Source organism: Morone saxatilis, unplaced genomic scaffold, assembly GCF_004916995.1.
Source record: "Morone saxatilis isolate NCDOM2014 unplaced genomic scaffold, NCSU_SB_2.0 Contig15, whole genome shotgun sequence".
In the NCBI taxonomy this organism is placed as follows: Eukaryota; Metazoa; Chordata; class Actinopteri; family Moronidae; genus Morone; species Morone saxatilis.
In genome coordinates this window covers 10,297,879-10,318,692 of record NW_023339707.1, presented here as the reverse complement: position 1 = coordinate 10,318,692, position 20,814 = coordinate 10,297,879, and the positions used below count along the sequence as shown (strand labels likewise).

General features: G+C 39.9%; 1 protein-coding gene across 1 annotated transcript in view; it reads right to left on the bottom strand.

Moving 5' to 3' along the window:
* si:dkey-178k16.1 (band 4.1-like protein 1) overlaps positions 1-18,250 on the bottom strand; it is a 38,622-nt gene extending 20,372 nt beyond the window's left edge. The window contains exons 1-3 of the mRNA XM_035655831.1: positions 18,042-18,250; positions 4,875-4,963; positions 4,396-4,542 (exon numbers count right to left, since the gene is read on the bottom strand). Coding sequence (XP_035511724.1) covers positions 4,396-4,542; positions 4,875-4,946 — 219 coding nt within the window. The 5' untranslated portion in view covers positions 4,947-4,963; positions 18,042-18,250. The remainder of the gene's footprint in view (positions 1-4,395; positions 4,543-4,874; positions 4,964-18,041) is intronic.
* Positions 18,251-20,814: the final 2,564 nt, after the last annotated feature.

Genomic DNA, 20,814 nt, shown 5'->3' with positions numbered 1-20,814 from the left:
AAAAAATATCAAGGACATGCAAATCCACCCCGACTGTGGTCTGAGAGATGCTTCCAGTCTTTCCTGTCGAAGAAGGAGGAGCTACACTCTGTATGACCATATAAGGGAAGCAATTGCATTTCGCATCAGTGGCGTTTCAAGAGACCACACCTATTTCCTATCCGGTCCTTCAGGGCTGAGAACAACGACTCTGTGGGTTGCACAGACGGCCTTGGCAAAATGCTATTTCCAAACACACACACACACACACACACACACACACACACATGCACAGACACGCACACACAAACAGGGACACACATGCCAGATTAATCTCCTAGGGAAACCTGGCTCCTATGGCGACAAACCAACCAAGCAGCTGTTACCATGGAAACAGAAGTAATAGGTCCCTTCTGTATGTGTGTGTGCCCTCTCACTTTCTCTATCTCTGGTTACTACAAGGCCGCCACAAAGCTTTGTTCAGGCTCTTGTAAGAAAAGCTGGCAGTACAGTCAGCAAACACTTTAAACATTTAGGAAAGGCTAATTAATTAACCATTATAAAGCGATCTGCCTCTCAGTCAAATAAATAATAATATACATCCTGCTGCACTTGGGCTGCCATGGGCATAGTAGTGAGAGAATAATGCTGATTAACAGGCGAGAGACTGCAGTCAGAGATTTTTCGGGGAGCGGCGCATATATTCGATTTTCTCACAAAATGAAATTGCAACACACATTTCAGGTGGTCCCCCAAGCATAGCAACCAATTCAGGAGCTGCTGATGAGATTTTGTTGTCGCTCCAATTGGCTCCAATCACATTTCTGTAACTAGTTCTGTGGGCTGATTGTGTTAGCAGCCATTTGGTGTAATCCTAGAAATCCATTTTGATGATCACCTCACCCATGCAAACAAGATGAGGAGAGACAGTGTATGTGTGAATGGGTTAATGGTTGGTTGAGGAGAAAGAACATTTATTGAACTGAGTCACTTTAAGTAATGCAACTGGAGGGATGGCATCGCGGAATCTGATAAATAGAGCAATACTGTAAAGATGTGTTGGTGTAACTTTGATTATGCAATGTAATAGCACGTCTTTGTTGCTCAACCTTTACAGTTTCCAGCAAATAACCATATTTAACAGAACCATATAATGACCGTTCAATTTACTTGCAAACGGAACAATTTAAGCAGTTATAGGAGTACTCCAGTGATTTTGGGTTATACACTTATACAAGATTTTGGTCAAATTTGAAGTAGCACAGGCCAAGATCCTGACTTTCAGTCCCTATCATGGGTGAAGCTCAGAATAAATGCTGGAACCTACATTTCCTAAATGCAATTCAATATCATCTTTCATTAGACCTTCTGATAAATGCCCATGTTTTTCAAATCCCACAACCTCAGTTTGTAATCCAGGTTTTCTGTAATCAATTTGAAGCCTCTAAACCCAATCCAAGCTAGGGATTTTTTCACACTTCAGAAAGCTCAACTGTTTTCACAGGTTTTATAGTACTCCTTGTAATGAGTGAACTGACCCCATGTAAAGTATAAAATAGTTGGAATTCCCCTTTAATAAAACAGCAGCCTATAGTAAAAACTCGACATTGGCTCAAGAATATTTTTTCTCTTGATTTCACAGACACTTTTAGCTGAAGAAAACAGAGTGTTGTACTTCACACTGGATAAATTAAAAGAGCCAGTGTGTAAATGTAGGAGGATCTATTGGCAGAAATGGAATATAATATTCATCGGTATGTTTTCATTTGTGTATAATTACCTGTAAATAATAATCGTTGTGTTTTCGCTAACCTAGAATGAGCTGCAGCGAAACATGTTTGATTGGTGCTATTAAAATGGGAAGAAATTATGCAGAATATACTGTAGATAAACTGATTTTATGGGGCTTCAAGTTTTTTCAAAAAAGGCCAGGCTTGGTCCCAGTGTCATGAATCATTTCATTTGGTTTTTCACTGGGTAACCACAGGATTACATGAGCTTCACATGTATGGAACTGGTGGTTTTCTCTGCAGAAAGTAAGAATGATGAATGTTTGAATGCCTTTATCTTGTGAATACATAGATGTGTCGCATTTTTTATAGCGGGATTGCTGCTACTTCTGCATCCCTCTTTGGAAAGAAATGATTTTGGTTGGGTCATGATCTTACAGTTTTGTGTTACAATTCTCGCTACTAAGTGAAAAAGAGATACATTTGATCAGTGCCAATACAGGATATACTGAGGATAAATGCCTGAAAGAAATATTATATTATTTTAATACTGTCACTGTGTGAATAAGGCACCTCATAAATAGCTGAGCTCTGAAATATCAGTGGCTTTGAATTCAGAAAACGCAGACCCCAAACAGCCCTGCCTTTCTACTAAAGTGGAAACTCACATGTTCATGTGGTTAACCAGCAAAAATGAATGAACCGTGAAAATGAAAATTAGCATTTCTTGGGTTGGACCTGCGGAGGAAATTACGTTCAGCCAAAGTTTAAGTAGTTCAAATACGCGGTTGGTTTCCTCAGGATTTAATTTAAAACACACACTTGAAAAAGTTTGTGAGCTTGAAGGCAGTGAAGTACTGTCAGCAGGTGGTGGAGTTTTTTCTTTGTGGCTTTAGGTTAAGGACTGGACAATGTAAATGCACTGCACTCAATCAATATCTATAATGTCGTGAGCCAAACGTCAATAGGAGGCTAAGGCTGCTTCTCTTTGCTTTTATCATCTGGGCTCGCTTGCTCTGTGGACATCATGGCTGTAATTAAAGTAATGATTTCATTGCATTCATCATTGTGTCCCTGCTTGCTTTTTTCCATTGCAGACACAGTGATATATACACTCCCATACATACTACAGTAGAGAAGCAAGCACCCCTGGTATCTACCTCCTCTCCATCTTTCTCTCCACTTCCTCCCCCACTCTCTTCATCTTTTCCTCCTCCTCTTTCCTTCAGCCATTCTATTTTCTCCCCGGTCAAACATAAGAGCACTCATCTGTCAGCTCTATGGATTTTCTGTCAAAGCTCAATACCTCTAGTGTCACTGCCCAGGTGACATGAAGAAATGTGTGTGTATGCATGCACGTAACCAAGACAGAAGGAGAGATGGGGTGGGGGGGCTCAGTCAGGACTTCAGACATATTTCTCCAGTCGCTGCCTCTGCAAAGTAAAATATGTGAGGTCACGTGGGAGGCAGTAAGCCATAAAAGGAATATAGTTGACATGAATGAGGTCGGGCGGCCAACAAGATCATTTCCTGTCACACATCACACATAAGCAGCAGCCAATGGGGTTCCAGTGCAGGCTTTAATGTGATTCATGGCAGCTGTGTAAGTCCTGCCCAGGATCTCCCTCTGGTGTGGAACCTTCCACGCTCTCCCTCAGAAGTCATTATAATAAAGGAACAGATTCATTTTCTGCAGTGTTCTGTCATGATGAGTGTGTTGGTACTGTTAAATTCACATAAACCAAGAGTGGTGGGAATTTGTCTGTTTACAAACACAAAAGGCTACAGAGTCACGATTCATGGAAGCCGGGGATAGCTCATCTGAGCCTTCCATCCCCCACAAAGTAGAGCTTGTCTTACCTCCCTCCACCCATCACTCCCCCTCTCAGTCAGAATAGCAGCAGAGCTGCATTTCCTGACTCAGTAGCATGAATTACCGGGGGAGACTAAATCCCACTGAGGTGTACCGTGGTGCGGTGTGCTGAGTCAAGGGCTCTGTTTAACTAGGGGAGATGTACACCAGCTTCCTAAAATGCTGTATTTCTTGTCACTCTGCAAAGCAAGATATGCATTTTAAGCATGTGGGCATTTAAGAATCGAGAAACTGCCAAACTGTGTTTTAATGGAACTGCAAAACAACATTTTGAAATTATTTATTCAATAATGTTTCTGCATGTTTGCAGAATTGCTTATGGTGAAACTATTATCAAAGGATACCTCTTTGGAAAGAAAACTGTTTAGCTGTGAAGCTGGAAGCAGCTTTAAATTATTATATTTGCTATTTTGGCCATCATTTCTTTTGGTTATGATAACTTTTATACCCACCAAAGTAAATGCCGAGATCTGGAAACACGGTGAAAACCCTACAATGAAGACAAGCAATCAGACAGCTTGTGAACTAAGCCCTGATCCAGAAGAATATGGAGTCATGGATGGGTGGAAGTTGTCTTAGCAACCTATGAATTGGGGACAAACAAAGGTAAAGTAGCAAGTTTGTTGTAAACCTCTGACTAACTCTGATTGCTCATGTCTTGTCCCATCTGACTTCTTTTTAGTGATGTCCCAGATCTCAACTTGATGGGTAAAAGGCTGTTGTTACAGATAGAACCAATGGCCAAAATTATGAAAATAATAATAGGATTAATCAGCCATTTTCTCTATCCTTGATGACACATGAGTAGCATACCTCAACTGCAGCCTCATAGTCTGAGCCGTCCAGTAGAGTGACTTTGACAGGGACAGTCTTGGGCCGCTTGGTGGTTTTCTGTGGGGATTTGGAGGCTTTGCTGGGGGTCTTCTCTGAGCTATCATCCTCGGCAGGGTCCTCTGGAACCTGGGAGAGAGAAAATCCTTCCTCTGAGTGGGTGAGCTTCAAATCACATTGTACTTTCATTTTAAATATTTGAAATCTGAGTCTCGGGGGGGGCATTATGTACTTGTCTGACAAAGTGATTTAAAACCAAAACCTCTCATCATGTGAGGCAATCATCAAATGCATGATGTAGTGTGAGCTGCTGCTCTAAGATGTTAAGATGTTAAGTTACTGGCACAGACAGAGGGGGCTAGCTGCCTTGCATATAAAACAGGAAGCCGGAAGGCCCCTAAGTGATTGAAAGGCCTGAGTAAAATGATCTACAGCTGCTGTGAGCTCCACAGCGCTCCCACCTGATTGGTTCTCTTGGCGTCACCCTCCATTGCGCTCTTCATTTCCCCAGCCAAAGCCTTCTCTGTTGTCATTGAAATGGATTGCAGTCCTGCAACCACACATAAACATGTTCAGTCAACATCAAATCTTTTCCCCTTTCCAGTGTTTCCTATGGACTCCTGGTGGATTTAACTCATGAGATGTAAGCAAAACACACTCCCATCTGAACACAGCATACGAAATCTTCACTTCACACGCTGATGTAATAAAAGGCAGCAGTCAGGGCTACCTGTGGTGACATCACATCCAATTGTCTTTGCAGCTGACAGCTGCTGTGTGGTATTTTCTAATTATCCTGTACTGCCATGCAGATTGAGCATCTTTGTCACATGCATGGTCATTGCATTGTGCATGGAGAAATGGTGAAAGAGAGAAAGGGGGTAGCTCTTGGCAGTGCTGGCTCACAGCCTCCCACAGGAGCACTCTGCATGAAGAGTGCTGGCTTCAGGATGCTCTCTTCTCACACTAGCAAAGGAGATAGCATAAATTACATCAGCCAGAGAGCCCTGCGGCAGCACACAAGACAGCAGACACACCGAGATAGAGAAAGAGAGAGAGGGAGAGGAGGGGAGAGATAGAGAGACAACAAGGAAAGAGAGGGCACTGGGAATGTGACAACAATCTGAGGATGAGACAGGAGGAAGGAAAAAGTAGCACAGAATAAAAGGCAGAGGTTACGGGGAAAGAGACACCAGGGAATGGAAAAGAGAGGAGCCGGAGAGTGAGACATACAACAATGATGATATAATATTCGGGCGTGGTGGAGACAGATGAGGGTTGTCATCTGAAGGTGACCACGACTATACTCGGGCTGGACTCTTGCATGGTGCTCTTTTTCCGGGTGACATGCAGTTACAATAGCTGATATTCAGATTATGTGGTACAGCTAAGAGAAACGAATTACCAGAGATAAAGCCCAGAGTGAGGGTCACAAGTTAAACATTCCTTATATGTCAGCTGAAATTTTCAAAGATAATATGGGACATTTTCTTCCAACATGGTGTTTTAAATTCTACTCTTAAGCCATTTTTGGAGCGGGACTGGATTGTGATGAGATAGTAATGCAGAGTTTTATGTAGGTGCTTTTCCAAGCCTGGCAAAAAAAAAATAGGGTGGTAGCTGCCGAATTATGAGGTGGTTTCCTTTCCTCAAGTATATTGTTTATCTTAGCACTAGACATGCAAACACTACTGTATAATGTAACAATTTCTTTCTTCTTCACGTTTCAGGAAACATGACAGCCTAGGACACGTTTAATTCTGTTTAATAACTACCTATAAAGTGTTAAAAGACCATACAGCCATAAAGAGAATGTGCGTTTTTAACTACAGAAGCTCTCATCAATTGTTTCTTTGAGCATGAGAAAACTATATCAACTGCTCTAAATTTGCACCTTATCACACATGCTGTGAAGATGTTTGTAATATAAACCTTGAAGCTGAAATTGAAAAAAATCCTAAAGTCAAGTAAGAGGTTAATTAGAGAAAGGGATTAGTAAGGAGGGGACATGTGAAGCTCTGATAAAAAGTACAAAGCATCCAGGGAAAACTGTCATTAGGGAGGAGCAAAACAGAAGCTTAATTTGGTCTAATAACGGCCAGCAAAGTGTTTGTAAACCAGGAAAAGATATGGTTGTATTTCCCTAAAAGAAGAGGCCCCAATTAGCAATTTCTTCCTCAACCAGCTGTCTGAGTACATCCCTGTGTTTACAATTTGGGAGGCTGGAACACAGTACGTCTCAGCTTTCATGATAGGTCAGCCTCCCTCTGCATAATGAAGCCGGATCAAAGAGGAGTGCAGTCTGGCTCCAGGAAGGCTGCAGATGTCACACTCACACTGTGCAGTGTTCCTCCTCAACTTTGAAGGGCCTGCAGGTTGTTTAATTAAAATGCATAATAATATAATTGATTTTAAAAGATAGTCTCATTAATACTTTATATTACATGCACCAATAACATTTAGGAGAGTTTCAGATTAAGATGGTAGTGAGATATATATTCCGAAGCATAATTCCATGTGGAGATTTGTCTGCACGACAATGACTCATGTTTATGCAGTGAGACAATGTCAAATCAAAGTCAGGCAAGGGAAGCAACCAATTTACATTAACGCATATGTGCAGAACTCTATGAAGAAGCAGAATAGCTGTGAAACAAAACTTTCAACAGCATTGAGCATAATGATGAGTAAACCTGACTCCTGTCATAAACATCCTTCCGCTGTTCCAAAAATATCTCAAAGTTATAGTGTGGATTCATGCTAGCCATAAATTATTCAGTATTACTGTATATCAACATCATAGTTAGATGAAATAATAGTTAGAAACTGATAAAATTTACAAGTTTTCATTTTCTGTGTATAAAGACCTTTTGTTGATATAACAGTCACTGACACACAGTTCATTACACTAAATAGTACATCACTGTATATGTTGGGAGACAAGTAACACGAAACCGCTGTTCATAAATGCTAAAGATATAGTCGAGACAGTTTAGACAATAATGCAATTACATAGTTTGTCCATCAGGGCTGTTTCATATATATATCTATTGGTCAACTGGTCCGCCACTTCTCTTCCTATAGGGCCACTATGAGGTTGATACATGATGAAATGTCTTAACAACTGTTGAATGAATTGGCATGCATGTGTTCAGAGAATGAATGGTAATAACTTAAGTGATACCCTAACATTTTATCTAACTCCGTCACCAGGAAAAAATTGCGTAGTGCAAATGATCAAATGTTAGCATAACAGCCCACTAAACCAAGATGGTGAACATTATACCTGCTAAACATTAGTATGTCAGCATATTAGCAGGCATATGTTAGCATTTAGGTCAAAGCACATCTGTGCCTAACTGCCTAACAGAGCTGATAACGTGGTCGTAGGCTTTTAATCTTGTTTAATTTTAAAGTGTAAGTGTTGCCAGTGTAAACCGGAGTCAAATCTAAGGCATTGAGGTTACGTAGTATATATAGTACCTCATTTTATATAATCACTGTTATTCAGTATACTGAGAAACACAGTAAAGATGATTCAAATTCCAGTCTTTTACCTTGACATGCACCTCTAATCTGATCTCAATCCTCTGATAAATATCAATTCTCCCAAACACTCACCGAGAGCGAATCAGATCTATCCAATGTAATAAGCTACCCTCACTCTGTACAAATGTCAATCCCCATGAAGCAGCTGTCAGAACAATGCATCAGTGAATCACAAGCAAACTTGAGGGGAATTTCTAATAGATCAGTGTCAGAGACTTTAGGGCGCTCATTTCACACACATCATGATCGCAAGGCCAATCAATTCTTTCATTTGGGTCATTTTGTGATTCAATCACTCCGACTCTACATCAGTTCTGCTCTCCGCACAACTAATCATCTGTGCGAGGGAGGTGATGGAGACTGAGATGTGAGAGGTGCTGCGGCTGCTTAGACTCAAATTTCTCAAACAGTCATTGTCTTCAAACAGACTCCCATTAAAGGTCTTACTCCACAAAATCGTCTCTCGGCCTTTAGTTCATGAACTTCAAAGAGCAAGCATCAAGGAAAGTCTTTGTGAAGTATGACAGCATCGGGGTAGGTGAGGCTCTGAAAACAATGTACAGGATTGAAGGCCTCCAAAAATAGTTGCATTACGTGAGTTGGCTTTTCTTTCTTTCCTTAAGACAGAAATACTTTTTGTATTTATACATCAGAAACTTATAGACCAAATTAAGACACTGTCAGACTAGATGTGGGAAAGTGCTTGTATTAGGATGGTTATCTAACTAATGGACATTGCACTCAAACACCACTATGATAATGTACTACAGTGTTAACATTTGCCTGAGTCATAGACAACCAAAATAATTCCAGACAGCTTCTTCTCTATTTCCACTCTTGTCTATTAATCTCAAACTGTGTGGGAATGGGTGTCTGGGTGTGGTGTATGTTTGTGTGTGTATGGGTGTGTCTTTGGCCTGATACAAACTGATTGCATGAACAACTAACTAAAGGTCGCAGCAGTCCCAAACTACCTGATTGTAATTGTACCAGACATCAACAGATGGAAGTCGATAGAAATAAAGGGGGAGTTTTGCAGCCTGTTCTCACTGTTTATCCACATTGTTGAATGAAGACATACGGGAAATACAGGCGGGAAAACCAAAACAATGAGCTGAAAGACGCTTTGAAGCTTTGTAGAACTACGTGGAACAATAATTCTCTATGGGTTTATCACTATAATTGAAAGCTTATATGTTGCTCATAATCATTAGAGCTATTGCTATCATCATATTAATATTTAATGTTTACTATAGCCACTTTAAGATTTAAAACAAAGTTTCCAGGTGCCACTGCTTTAATCTATTCAATGTTAAACAGCTGCTTCAATGCCCACATGCATTGTTGGACAATTTGACCTTCCAGGAACAACATCATAATAATCTTAAATTCTGAAATGTTAAATCCACATAAAATATAAATGCAAGATAATGTTTTTTGAGCTTCTGAATTTTGATTTTAACTTGAATGAGTCAGCTGTCGATTCTCTACTGATAGGTGTCTGGTGTTGTTGAACTGTGCACCATACAAGTCAACATGTCTTGTTTTGACATTGACTCTCTTTAAAAAGAATCAACGATTTCTAAGCTTCACAAATGTAGAGTACATGTTTTCTTTCTAAATCATTCAGTACAGAATGTTCAGTCTGGAATGTATCCTGTTTCAGTTCATGAACCAAGTAATTAGTGCTAATAGTTTTCTAAGTCTAGCCTAATTACAGTCTACTTTTTTATACCAATGCCCCCATTGCAACCCCACCCCCTCCACATTATGACCTGACAAAAAAAGTCTGTACAAAGTTCTAATTGTTATTCATTCAGTTAACTGCAGTAAATATTATTTTCCTATATGAAATTCTTTCTCAAACTGCACTTCAAAAAATTAAAGTCTGATAAAGAATAAAAAACTTATCCTTTCTGAAGGTCCTGACTGCTGGAGGCACACAAGAACACTTAGCAAATCTACCTGTATAAACCCAGTAATTCGTACAGGACAGGTGGGAGCCATGAATCATTTACACCGCCCAGGCTGTCACAACATATAGTAGAAAAGTATACAGAGGGTCCAACACTGTGTTAAAATATGAGGCATCTGTAAGCTTGTATATTTCTGCGGCAAAGTACTTGCCTCCATACTTTGAACATTTTTCATCACATTGCACTTTGTTTCAAATATTAGCTGTCTTTCTGGGTGAAAAGTAAAGATGATAAATCTAATGTCTGTGATGTACGGCCTCTCCGACTGTCAAAACGAACAGATCGAATCTTCAAATCAAATGACGCTTTATTTCCATGAGAAGTGTTGCCTATTCAAGTGTGTTACAAAACACTGCAGGCATCCATAAGATAAGCTGTATTTTTCTATGTATTGAAAATCTTTGAAGATAAGACACAGATAAGCAATATTCTGCCTAGTTCCTTTATTGTGTCAAACGCTATACACACACACACACACACGATCCACATAGGTACACATAAACATGCACACAGACTTCCCTATCACTGACTCCTCTCATTCAGAACTCTATCAGCCTTGCCATGTCAGTCTATCTCTGGAGATGACCTCCTCTGCGCTCTACATTTCAGAGTCAGTCCAGATACACAGTAATCATTACTGAGCAGAGCGGCTGTCCTGATGTAAGCCGGGATCAAATGTAAGACTTTGAAACCACACTCACTGAAGAGGAAAGAAGTCTCAAACTGCAGAACGTCAACTCCTCCCCAACAAAAGGAAGCAAAATGCAGACAGTGTGAGGCGCCAAAACACTCGTCTGCAGCGAGGCAGCTCAGATAAATTGCCAGATAGTAACGGACATGATGGCTGATCATCTAGGGCAGAATGATGTCCATGATGCACCATTCACCACAGCCTGTCTGTGCCCATTCGTCTTCATGCCATCTCTCAAACAAAGAGTCTGTCAATTTAGAGGCCCCAAAAATTGATGCGTCCTCAGGCAGGCGTTAGTTGCCCACAGGCCCATCATTCATCAGCAGGTGGGCAGGAGAAATCTGTCAAATATAGCATATAGACGACAGCTTGTGGACTCCTTTCGCTCCTCAAACACATGCTGTCAAGAAACTGTGCATGTGCTAACAGCGTCAAGTGTTTGCCTTCCTCCAGAGTATGTTGAAGAAAAAAAAGATACAGTGTGAGAGCAAAACATAGACGAATGTAGGAGTCACAGTGTCATCAGCACCTCCTCTGGTTACCGTATCAAAGCTTTGCAATAGAAGTGTTTCATTTCCCAAAAAGAGGGAAATCAGCATCTGAGATTTTAAATTGATTTTAAACAATATATAATTGGGAAATGTAGGTAGAAAACCTACCGGTATTTCTAAATGATAAACCCACTGAGATTTTAAAAACATCTCTCAACATTTAGTGTCAGGTTTTTAGAGCTCTCATCAGCACAACAGCGCTACCTCCCCTCACTGTGAATGCTGCTGATTGCTTTATTTTACAGCTTTTAGATCAAAGTGCAGCATTTAACTCTACAGATCAGACCTGCCCGCTTGAACGAGGCAAATTTGTCCTCTTCTTCCCTTGACAGCTGCTTTGCTGTTGTTGTTGCATCAGTACTGTCAAGCAATTCACCCCCCCCAAGAGTTTCAGCCCCTGTACTGCATTTCATTATTACTTCATTATTACTACTGTTTCCATACAAACCAGTAATTCCTGCCTCTATAAAGTGCTTCTATTATAAGAAGAAAATAAACAAATGAGGATGTTTAACAAACTCTATAGCCACACATCTTTCCAGAAACTGTGTCCCAGTTACTCAGGATCATCCACAGACTGCAATTGTAATGTGTGGCAGACATCCAAATAAAACTCAAGCCATCCGTATGGCTAAATATCACGAGGGTAAGTGAGAAAAATTGAAAACATGGTTTTATTTGTTTTTTGTAATTAGGGTTAACAGACCCCGTAATGAAAACACTGATTTTGTTCAGTGTATAATAATATTTTATTTTACGTTATTATCATCCCTCAATGGCCCATTTAACAATTCTGATGTTCTGACTAAAACAAAAGCTTTTATATTAGCATACTTATGAACCACCTCACTTACAAGATGTGAGTTATCAGAAGGAGGCAACATTTAATGCTCATTTTCACAGAAATACTTTTATATGTAACAAGTAGTAGTAGTAGTAGTAGTAGTAGTAGTGGTGACAGTAGAAGAGGAGGTAACAGGAGTAGTCATGCGTAATGTGCTGCAGGGAGGAGCACACAGATAACATGCCTACTGTGATCTCCAGGCAGTGTTCTTCCTTTTCCAGATCGTCCTTTGTGACTACATAATTTACAAAAATGAACAAAACACGCCACAAACTGTACTGTGTTAATTAGGCTATTCATTAATTTGGAGATTTAAAGGTATACTACTTTTTCTCAGAAACAATGCCACTTTGCTCCAACCAAACCATCTGTCTGTTTTTAGGACACTTTAAGGGGATAATTCTAATCGACTGTAAATATGGATCTAGGTCTCTTCTTTTTCAGCCAAGTGTAAAAGTATCCTTGTTGTTTTCCAGGGAGTTAATTAGACAGGTTGGCCTCCCTAATGGATTTTTGGCACTTTTTAGTGGTTAATTCCTCACCATGGTGCCTTTGCACAAACAGCAATCTCGGTGTTTATCATAAGATGTCATCCATGCAGACAGAGGGACTGATGATCTGCCATGTAGGGCTGTGCAACAATATATATTTTGTGTAAGAGAGAAACTAATCCAACTAACTAGAAACGTATCGTTTCATATTGTATTTTCTTGTGTTGCAAACCACACAAAAATTTAATATTTTTCATCCTTTGAACAAAGCTTCGTGTTCTTCCACATGGCACAGATGCAGGATGGATGTATCCTAACAGCCAGTCAGAATATAATTGACTTTGTTTACCATTACTTTGGTTTATAACCTACTTTCTGCTGAACTAATGACACTGCCATCAGCCTCACCTGTAATTTTGTGTTTAATGCAATTGTTCAAATACTAACTAAGATGGTGAACATGGTAAACCAGCTAAAGATTAGCAAGGTTATCATTGTAACTGTGAGCATGTTAGCATAATGATATTAGCATCTAGCACAAAGGACATGCCACACACTACATTTCTGTATTGTTCATATTGATTACTAGCATTTTGAATCCAACACTCTTCATGCACAATTCAATGAACACTGTACCAAATGGTTACCACAGCTACTAGCAGGAAAAGCAATGAATTTTATATTATAAATGTGTATGCAGACATGTCTAAAGGAGGTGCGGTTGCTAAAATGCAAAGTACACACATTGTAAAAAGCATTACATGTACTGTGTAAGTCATGCTAAATGGCGGTATCTACACTGCTATCTACAGAAGCCACCCAATGTATAATATGTCACAGAACATTCCTCAATGAGTCTTGTAATTTTATCATGCAGCTTCCGCCACATCTCAGCCTTATAATCAGTGCTTTTCTACTAATGGCACACACAGCCAGTCCATCAATCCTTGCTCGGCAGAGGCTTGCTCTGAAAAACCAGGTACAAGACAGTGGGGGTTGGGGAAGTGGGAGTGGCGAGATGTCCTTGTTCAGGGGAAACCACATATACACATTCTCTAAAACCTTTGGCACTCAGCAGTCTTGGGAGCAGATTGCATAGCACAACTGTAAAGTCCGCTGCAAATCATGTCACACCACAACAGAGATAAATGATGCGACTTACGAACCAATGAGGCTGCAAGTTCATCCTCCCCAAGAGAAAGCAAGTCCAGAGGGAGCGGTGCTACCTGCGTCAACAGTACAAGGACTCATGGGAAGTCCATGGGAAGGGTCTGCACTACAGCAGGCAAAATAACAGGGGCTGGTAAAGTTTCTACACTTCAACATCTGAAGTACTCAGTTCCCCTTGTTGAGCTGATGAAAAGACAGATTGTGTGATTGCAAACTTATCTGTGTCTGCTTCATTATCACTTCAAGTCAAAGAAGGTGGCAAATGTGCATATAAAAATTATTAGAGCGGGGTTGGGGGGGTCATTGTGAAGTTAATCCTCACTGATTAAAACAAATCAGGCAGTGAAGTCTCTCAAAATGAGCTGTCAAAATGCATCGTTTGATTTATGAGATGCACATCATGGTTTAATCAGTTTACACAAGTGGAAGAGCCAACCTCTTCCATTTTACAACACAAAGTAAACTTACATCCATTTAGTGCAGGGGGTCACATCAATATATGTAACAAAGCTTGGGAATATTGCATTAAAGGTCAAAAGCAATTTGAATTCATGTGACATGATTGGAGTATTCAGACTGCTTAGCCTGTTCAGAATTTTCTATCAAAAACAAAAACCATCACTGTACACTGACACTTCAGTGGGTAACACTGATTGTGAGAAATCTGGACATACTGTTGATACACTCACTGCCAAACACAGTTCAGACTGACAAACATGCCACAGCAGTTCACATATACAATGGGACAGAGCAAGGCAGACTGCAGACTCTACATACATATCACTTTTTATACAACTGTCTATGGCGTGTGTAAAATAAAGCAATTTAATACTTCTCAAACTACACCTTTAAAACTGACTGAATCAGCACCTCCTTAACGCAGACTCGACAGAAACTGAACATTATGAACATTTCTTGCAGTGCTATTTTACTGATTGCATAACATCATATTGCTGTATGTGTCCACTTTCTGTGTATTTAAGCAGCCTGGTAATCATCATGACTTCATCATGGACACAGTAAGTAAAAACAAAGTATAGGAAGTGCTTCCAGTTAATGTACATTGTTCAGGTTCCTATTGGAAGTTAGAAATACAATGCATTACATACATTAAGATGCATTTTTGGTAATTGTTTTTGAATTTATGTGATAATGATTTACCTAGAAAAATAATCAACCATATGAGCTCCACTTTATCACAACAGTCAATTGAACTGAAGACAACCATCCTTCTGTAATTCCTACAGTAAAAGCACCTTCTGCATGCTCACTATTCCTCACTTTCCCCTATGCATTAAGGCTTTACTTGCAGAGTCAAATAGAAAAAAACAACACATATTTTCACTCATCACCACAATGACAGGAAAACGACAGACACACACTGTGCCTGCAGCGCAGTTTCATTTTTCTGTATTTGACCAAAGTGGAGAGTCTCGCCACTAACGATAGTTAACACACAGACATCAGGCATGCCTGATTAAAATACAGTTACCATGGGAACCCTAGCCTAACATCGTCTGTCAAGCATGTCAAAATAAAATAAAGAAAAAGAAAAAAAAGCCTGAAGGCATTATTTTGCTAGTTGACACATATACACTCGTAAGTGAGAAGAGGTGAACAATCACATGACACTGTACTGAGGAACGTGACAGTTCATGTAGAGGTTGGTACGCTGAAGTGACATGTTGGAGACAGTGATGGTGGGTGGATGAGGGCAACCAACACTTTCAAGTAGAGTAGGATGTCAGCTTCTAGTCGACATTAAAATGGTTTGCCATGAACACATAAGGTCAGTGAAACAAGATGTAGATCTGTGGTATCTGTGTCATATCATAAGCATGTTAGTCGTACACCCTTTTGGGAGGATCATTTGTTGCTCACAAATCTGGCCAGACTATTCAAATAAAATGTGCAATACGTGATATATGATATCACTGTCAAAGTAAAAATGGTCTTTTATGAGAGAGATCATTCTTATGACCTTAACTACACTGTTAATTATCACAATGTAGTCTCAGTTCAGGATATGTAATGTAAAATTATGAAATTATGTCAAGTCCTCATAAGAGTCTTTACTGATATTATGAAAATCACACACACATAAAGTATTGAGCACGGATGACGCCAAGTAATTACTAAGTAGTGAAATTTTCCATATTCCAATGTATTTTCTTTGAAACATTTTTTTCAATGGGAGTCTATGGGGGAAGGTCCTACACATCCTTGAGCCTCAAATACTTTATTCATTTCATGTAGTCATTCAAAGCCTTCAGTTTTGTTTTCAATCTAAGGCAAATTTAATACATTTGTATGTTCTCAAGTTCTAGGTTTCAGCTATCAGAAATCACACTCGTTTTCTCCAGATCTGCAATCATTTATTTGAAAACTGTCAGTCTCACCTTACAATTGCATTTGATTTGTGGTTTGATGAAGGCAATAGAATATACCTTTCTCAAACTGTGTTATCAGTCATAACTTTAATATGATGTTAGAGAGGAGATCGCCAGAAAATGGGACGCCTTGCTGAGTTCAGCATTGTAACCTACAACACATCATTTGTGATGATAATGCAGAAAGTGACAGTTTATTACGTGCTGTTATCTTTAATATGCCTTTGAAAGCTCCTCTCACTTCTAAGCGACGTGAGTTTATCTTGTGGAGAATTCCAATTTGGCTGTGAACAGACCACTGGCCCCGCTTCAATGAGCTATTACAAATCGATCACAGGATGACTTGAAATAGGACTCGGAGGAGAATTGTAAGTGTGCTACCTTAAACAAGCATGCACGCTGAATTTACGTGCATAGAAACACACACAGTGTTGCAGCTGTACAACACATGACCTAACCTTTACCCTTATGACGTGTGCATTGGTGACAGATTGCACAGAGGTTATACATTGCCTGGAAAACAAATGGGAGTCATCGTCTGTGAACGCCATGAGTAAATCTGCCATATAACCTTGCTAGTCCCTCCCTGTTTTAAGTGAAGAGTTTGCTTGATTGTCTGTTACCTGTCATAGATAAGAGCAAATTAATCTGTGGGAAATGTAGCATGCAATGCCATTACTGTATAACCTGCAGTGAAACTCCTTGAACCACCTTGACAACAGCCTAGAAAACAGGTATAACACATACATCCACACAAAGAGGCTTCACCCTTTAATGTGAACCAGCAAAAGGGGTGTGACAGAAGAGCTCCACACTGCTTATAGTTTCACCAGGGAGACCGAAAATGGAGCAAGTGAAAGAAAGGAAAATGAGACTGGAGGATGCATGGAGGGACAGAGGCACGGATGGACAGATGGATGGATTTTTGAAATTAAGAAGTTATAGTTTTGTGTTTCTTGGAGATTGCTGCAGAAGTCTAATCAGAAATTACATTTTTGTTTATAGTTTGCACAACACAATATCTAATTTTAATTCAATTTGTCTGTAATGTTAAGAATACACTCTACAGTATGTAGGACAGATGACTATCCTGCATTTTGAGAACAGAATTCATACGAGAAATACATCCTAAAGTGGTTCATTATTTTGTGATTGTGGCTTTTAAAATTGAGGAAATGTCAAACCCATTGCAGAGAAAATAACAAAAAAAAATTTAAATGACAATATATTCCAAGAAAAACACGTTGGTTCAGTTGGCCTCCAAATCAGTTGGAGGCCAGTTTGCTCTTTTTCTTTATCTACTTAAATAAATGTAAAGGGTTTTTAAATACTACCCCAGTGTCAGGGCATTTCCAGTTTAATAGCCCACTTTCTCACAGTGCAATTCACACATTTGAGGAGACCTTCCGATTGTATGAGTCGCCCACGCCTGCCCCCTCTGCCACACCCGCGACAATACACTCCGTCTCCAATTAGCTCATTATCTTGAGCATCAGCTGTCAGCCTATAGCTCCACATAGGGAAATCACAATCCTTATGCACACTGGCATGTCCAAGAATAGATGTGAGCAATTGTAGGTGGGCTGGATGCGTACAGATCAGGCGCTATGTTATTCAGTAAGACGATAAGAAAAGGGTGCACCTGCTGACTCTCTCTGCCTACCGGGCCTTGATATGCCTGAAAGAAAGGATGCCCTGATTCTGTGCAGCTCATTAAAACAGCCTGCCGACCATATTGGTCGGATTAAAGCTCTGTGGCAACACCCTCTCCATCCGTCCATGACACTTGAAGCACAAAGCGGTGTCTTTGCAGAGCATGCAGTGCGCGGTTTTGTGCAAAAGCCTGTTACCGGTATGAAGATGCTTCCCGCTCCATCCCTACAATGTCATTTCAACCGGCGAATGCAGCATGCACCTGTTCCGCTGTCATCAGCGCCGTGTCAGACAAACAAATAAAAACGCATACCTGTCCTGTCAGGTCCGGGTGTCAAGCTTCGCTCCGGATCCTGATCATTGAGATTGCAGGAAACTGGAAGACGGACGCCGCCACCGCCCCAGATGCGCCTTTCCTCTGCCGCGGGAGATGTAGCCCTGCAGGCTGGGACAGCAGACAGGCACAAGCCGGCAGGGATGGCTTATGGTCGGGGAAGGGCTAGGAGGAGAGTAGAGGGGCGTTTTCACGGTGTAAGCGAGGGAACTCCTAACGTCGTGCGTGATAGCGAGGACCGCTCCGCTTATGACACGCAGCGTTTCCGACCACTTGCTTTACTGGTTTTCGGGTCATCTTTTCCCACCATAAAGCACGGTGTTTAGGGCTTTTGGATGTTCGACTGCCAATAAGATGCTTTAACGTAGGCTACATAGAGTGCTACAGCCATTCATTTAAAACCCATTTGTAATTAAGCCTATTGTATCCTAATTTCTTTAAAACATCATTTGAAAATTTTAATGTATGTAAGAATAAATATCATCCTCTGAATTTCTGCATTAGATGATTCATTGTCAATTCAATTTTCTAATTCAAGTACCCCATCTTCTTATTTATTTATTTATTTATTTATTGGTTTATTTAACAGTAGCAGAGCACATTAATAAACACTGCTGTAAAGAAGTAAGGCTATTTTTCATCTGTAGTCCCCTGGACAGGTGCTATATTAAGAGGGGAATACACCTGCTGAGCAACTGCTTTAGAGCTTTTGGCAACATACAATGCTGCAGCCTATCTGTGTGTGACTTTCCACAAATGTCATTTATGCACCTGTCAGATAGAAGTCCAAATGCAATGTGCTCTTTGCAAACTGCAAATCTTGACTTTGCACAAAACTAATGAAGAGTGTTATTGACAGTTGGACAGTTATACTTAATCAAGATTTACCCTCTGACATATATAACATTCAGAGGCATGTAAAAGCCAGTATTTAAATTACAGCATGAAGAAGACATTGTTACACTGTTCCCTGCATGCAGTGTGTTGAATGGATGAAGGCTAAGTGGGGGATGTATTGCAATGGTGACTCACAGGAACTTTCTGTGCTGAACGCCCTCTCTGGCTTTCATGCACAAGTGTTCTGTTCAAATGCAAATATGCATGCAGGAAAATCAATTCCTGTCACGCTTCAGTGGGTCTCCTTCAGTTGCTTACAGGATATGCGAAAATGAGCAGCAGCGGAATGACTTCATTGCCACATGGGCAGGATTTCTGGAGCATAAACTAATGCTATATACCATAAATAGGATATATCTTAATTTATTATCCATGTAATGAATGAGGTAAAATATTGAATACACTGAATATATGACCAGATGTTCATATTAAAATCATTAAGGATATCAATATCACATTTTCTTGTTAATGTAAGAAGCTTAAGTCACTCCAAGTAGCTGTGAAGAGATTTCTCCACATGGTGGCAGTCATATACCATCATCACACTTATCACAACCACAAGGACAATCTCCTATAGCCTGTAAACACTTCACCCTTAAATCAAGCACATATGTGTTTTCAGTCAGCTTCCTAAAAGCATTACATTTTCTTTGCTTTATCTGTAAAATACACATATTTGCCATTACTTTCAGCACATGAGAAGAAACCATGACTTCGGTACATGAATTATGTTGTTCAAAGCTCTGTCTCAAATATAAAAATGTATCATTTTTGCAGTTATCACTCTGCACGCTGAGTCTGAGAAGGGCCATAAATCTCTTTACTACTGCACTAAATACCTTACATTATTTATGCTGCCATATGGTTGTATTTCCTTGAGGCAGATACAGAAATTAAATATTTCTCTGGGAAGGATAAGAATGGGACTAAAGATGAAATCATGTCGTTGCCATGTCCCCTTACACATGATTTATATTTGTTGCATTGTTAAAGAGAATTCCACACCTCTTTCACACAAGGCAAAGGGCTACATGACTTCTTTAAAAAAAAGTAGCTGGATTTAATTTTCAGACATTTTTAACTTACACAAGTTCTTTTGACTTGAAGTCTTCTGACCCAAAATTAAGATTTGAAAAAATATACGAGCCTATTAAACATATTTAAATACTTTTCGAAATAAACATTAAGTGTTCACTGTAAACATGAATTCAAACCTTCTTTTTAGCTTGAAAACAACAGTCATGATGTAAACATGTGACTTTAAGTCATGGTTATTTCACCTGATATTAATAAAAATAACATGTGAACTATGGTTATTATCACATATACTTGCAATATTATATTTGCATTTTCATAACAGTGACCCTAATACTCATATAAGTCTTGTTTATGCTGAATATATACCCATTACAACTGTCACAACCTGGCTCTTATGTTAGGACAAATGTGGGAGAGATTACACCTAGTATTTTTTTTTAACAGAAAGTAACTAAAACGTAAGCATAACAAAATATCCCATCAGTGAAGCATGGAGGGTAAACATGGTACTTTAATGTTGTAAAATGCATAAATTAAGCAAGGAGAACCAAGGAGAAACTAAACCAGTCACATCATCAAAGGGGTGCTACCGGGCCTAGGTTCCACCAGAAGGCACTGATTACAAACCACCCCCACACCTAACTACCAATCAACACACACACAGACACTGCAGACTAACAGCAGGGGTCGTCATGCAATAGAACAATGGCCCACATCTCAACAGCACAACTGTGCTTTGAATGTCCAGTTGCAAGTGGTGAATCAAACAATTTCTCTGTGTCAAATAATACCAGGGTGCAAACTACAGGGGAGCCAG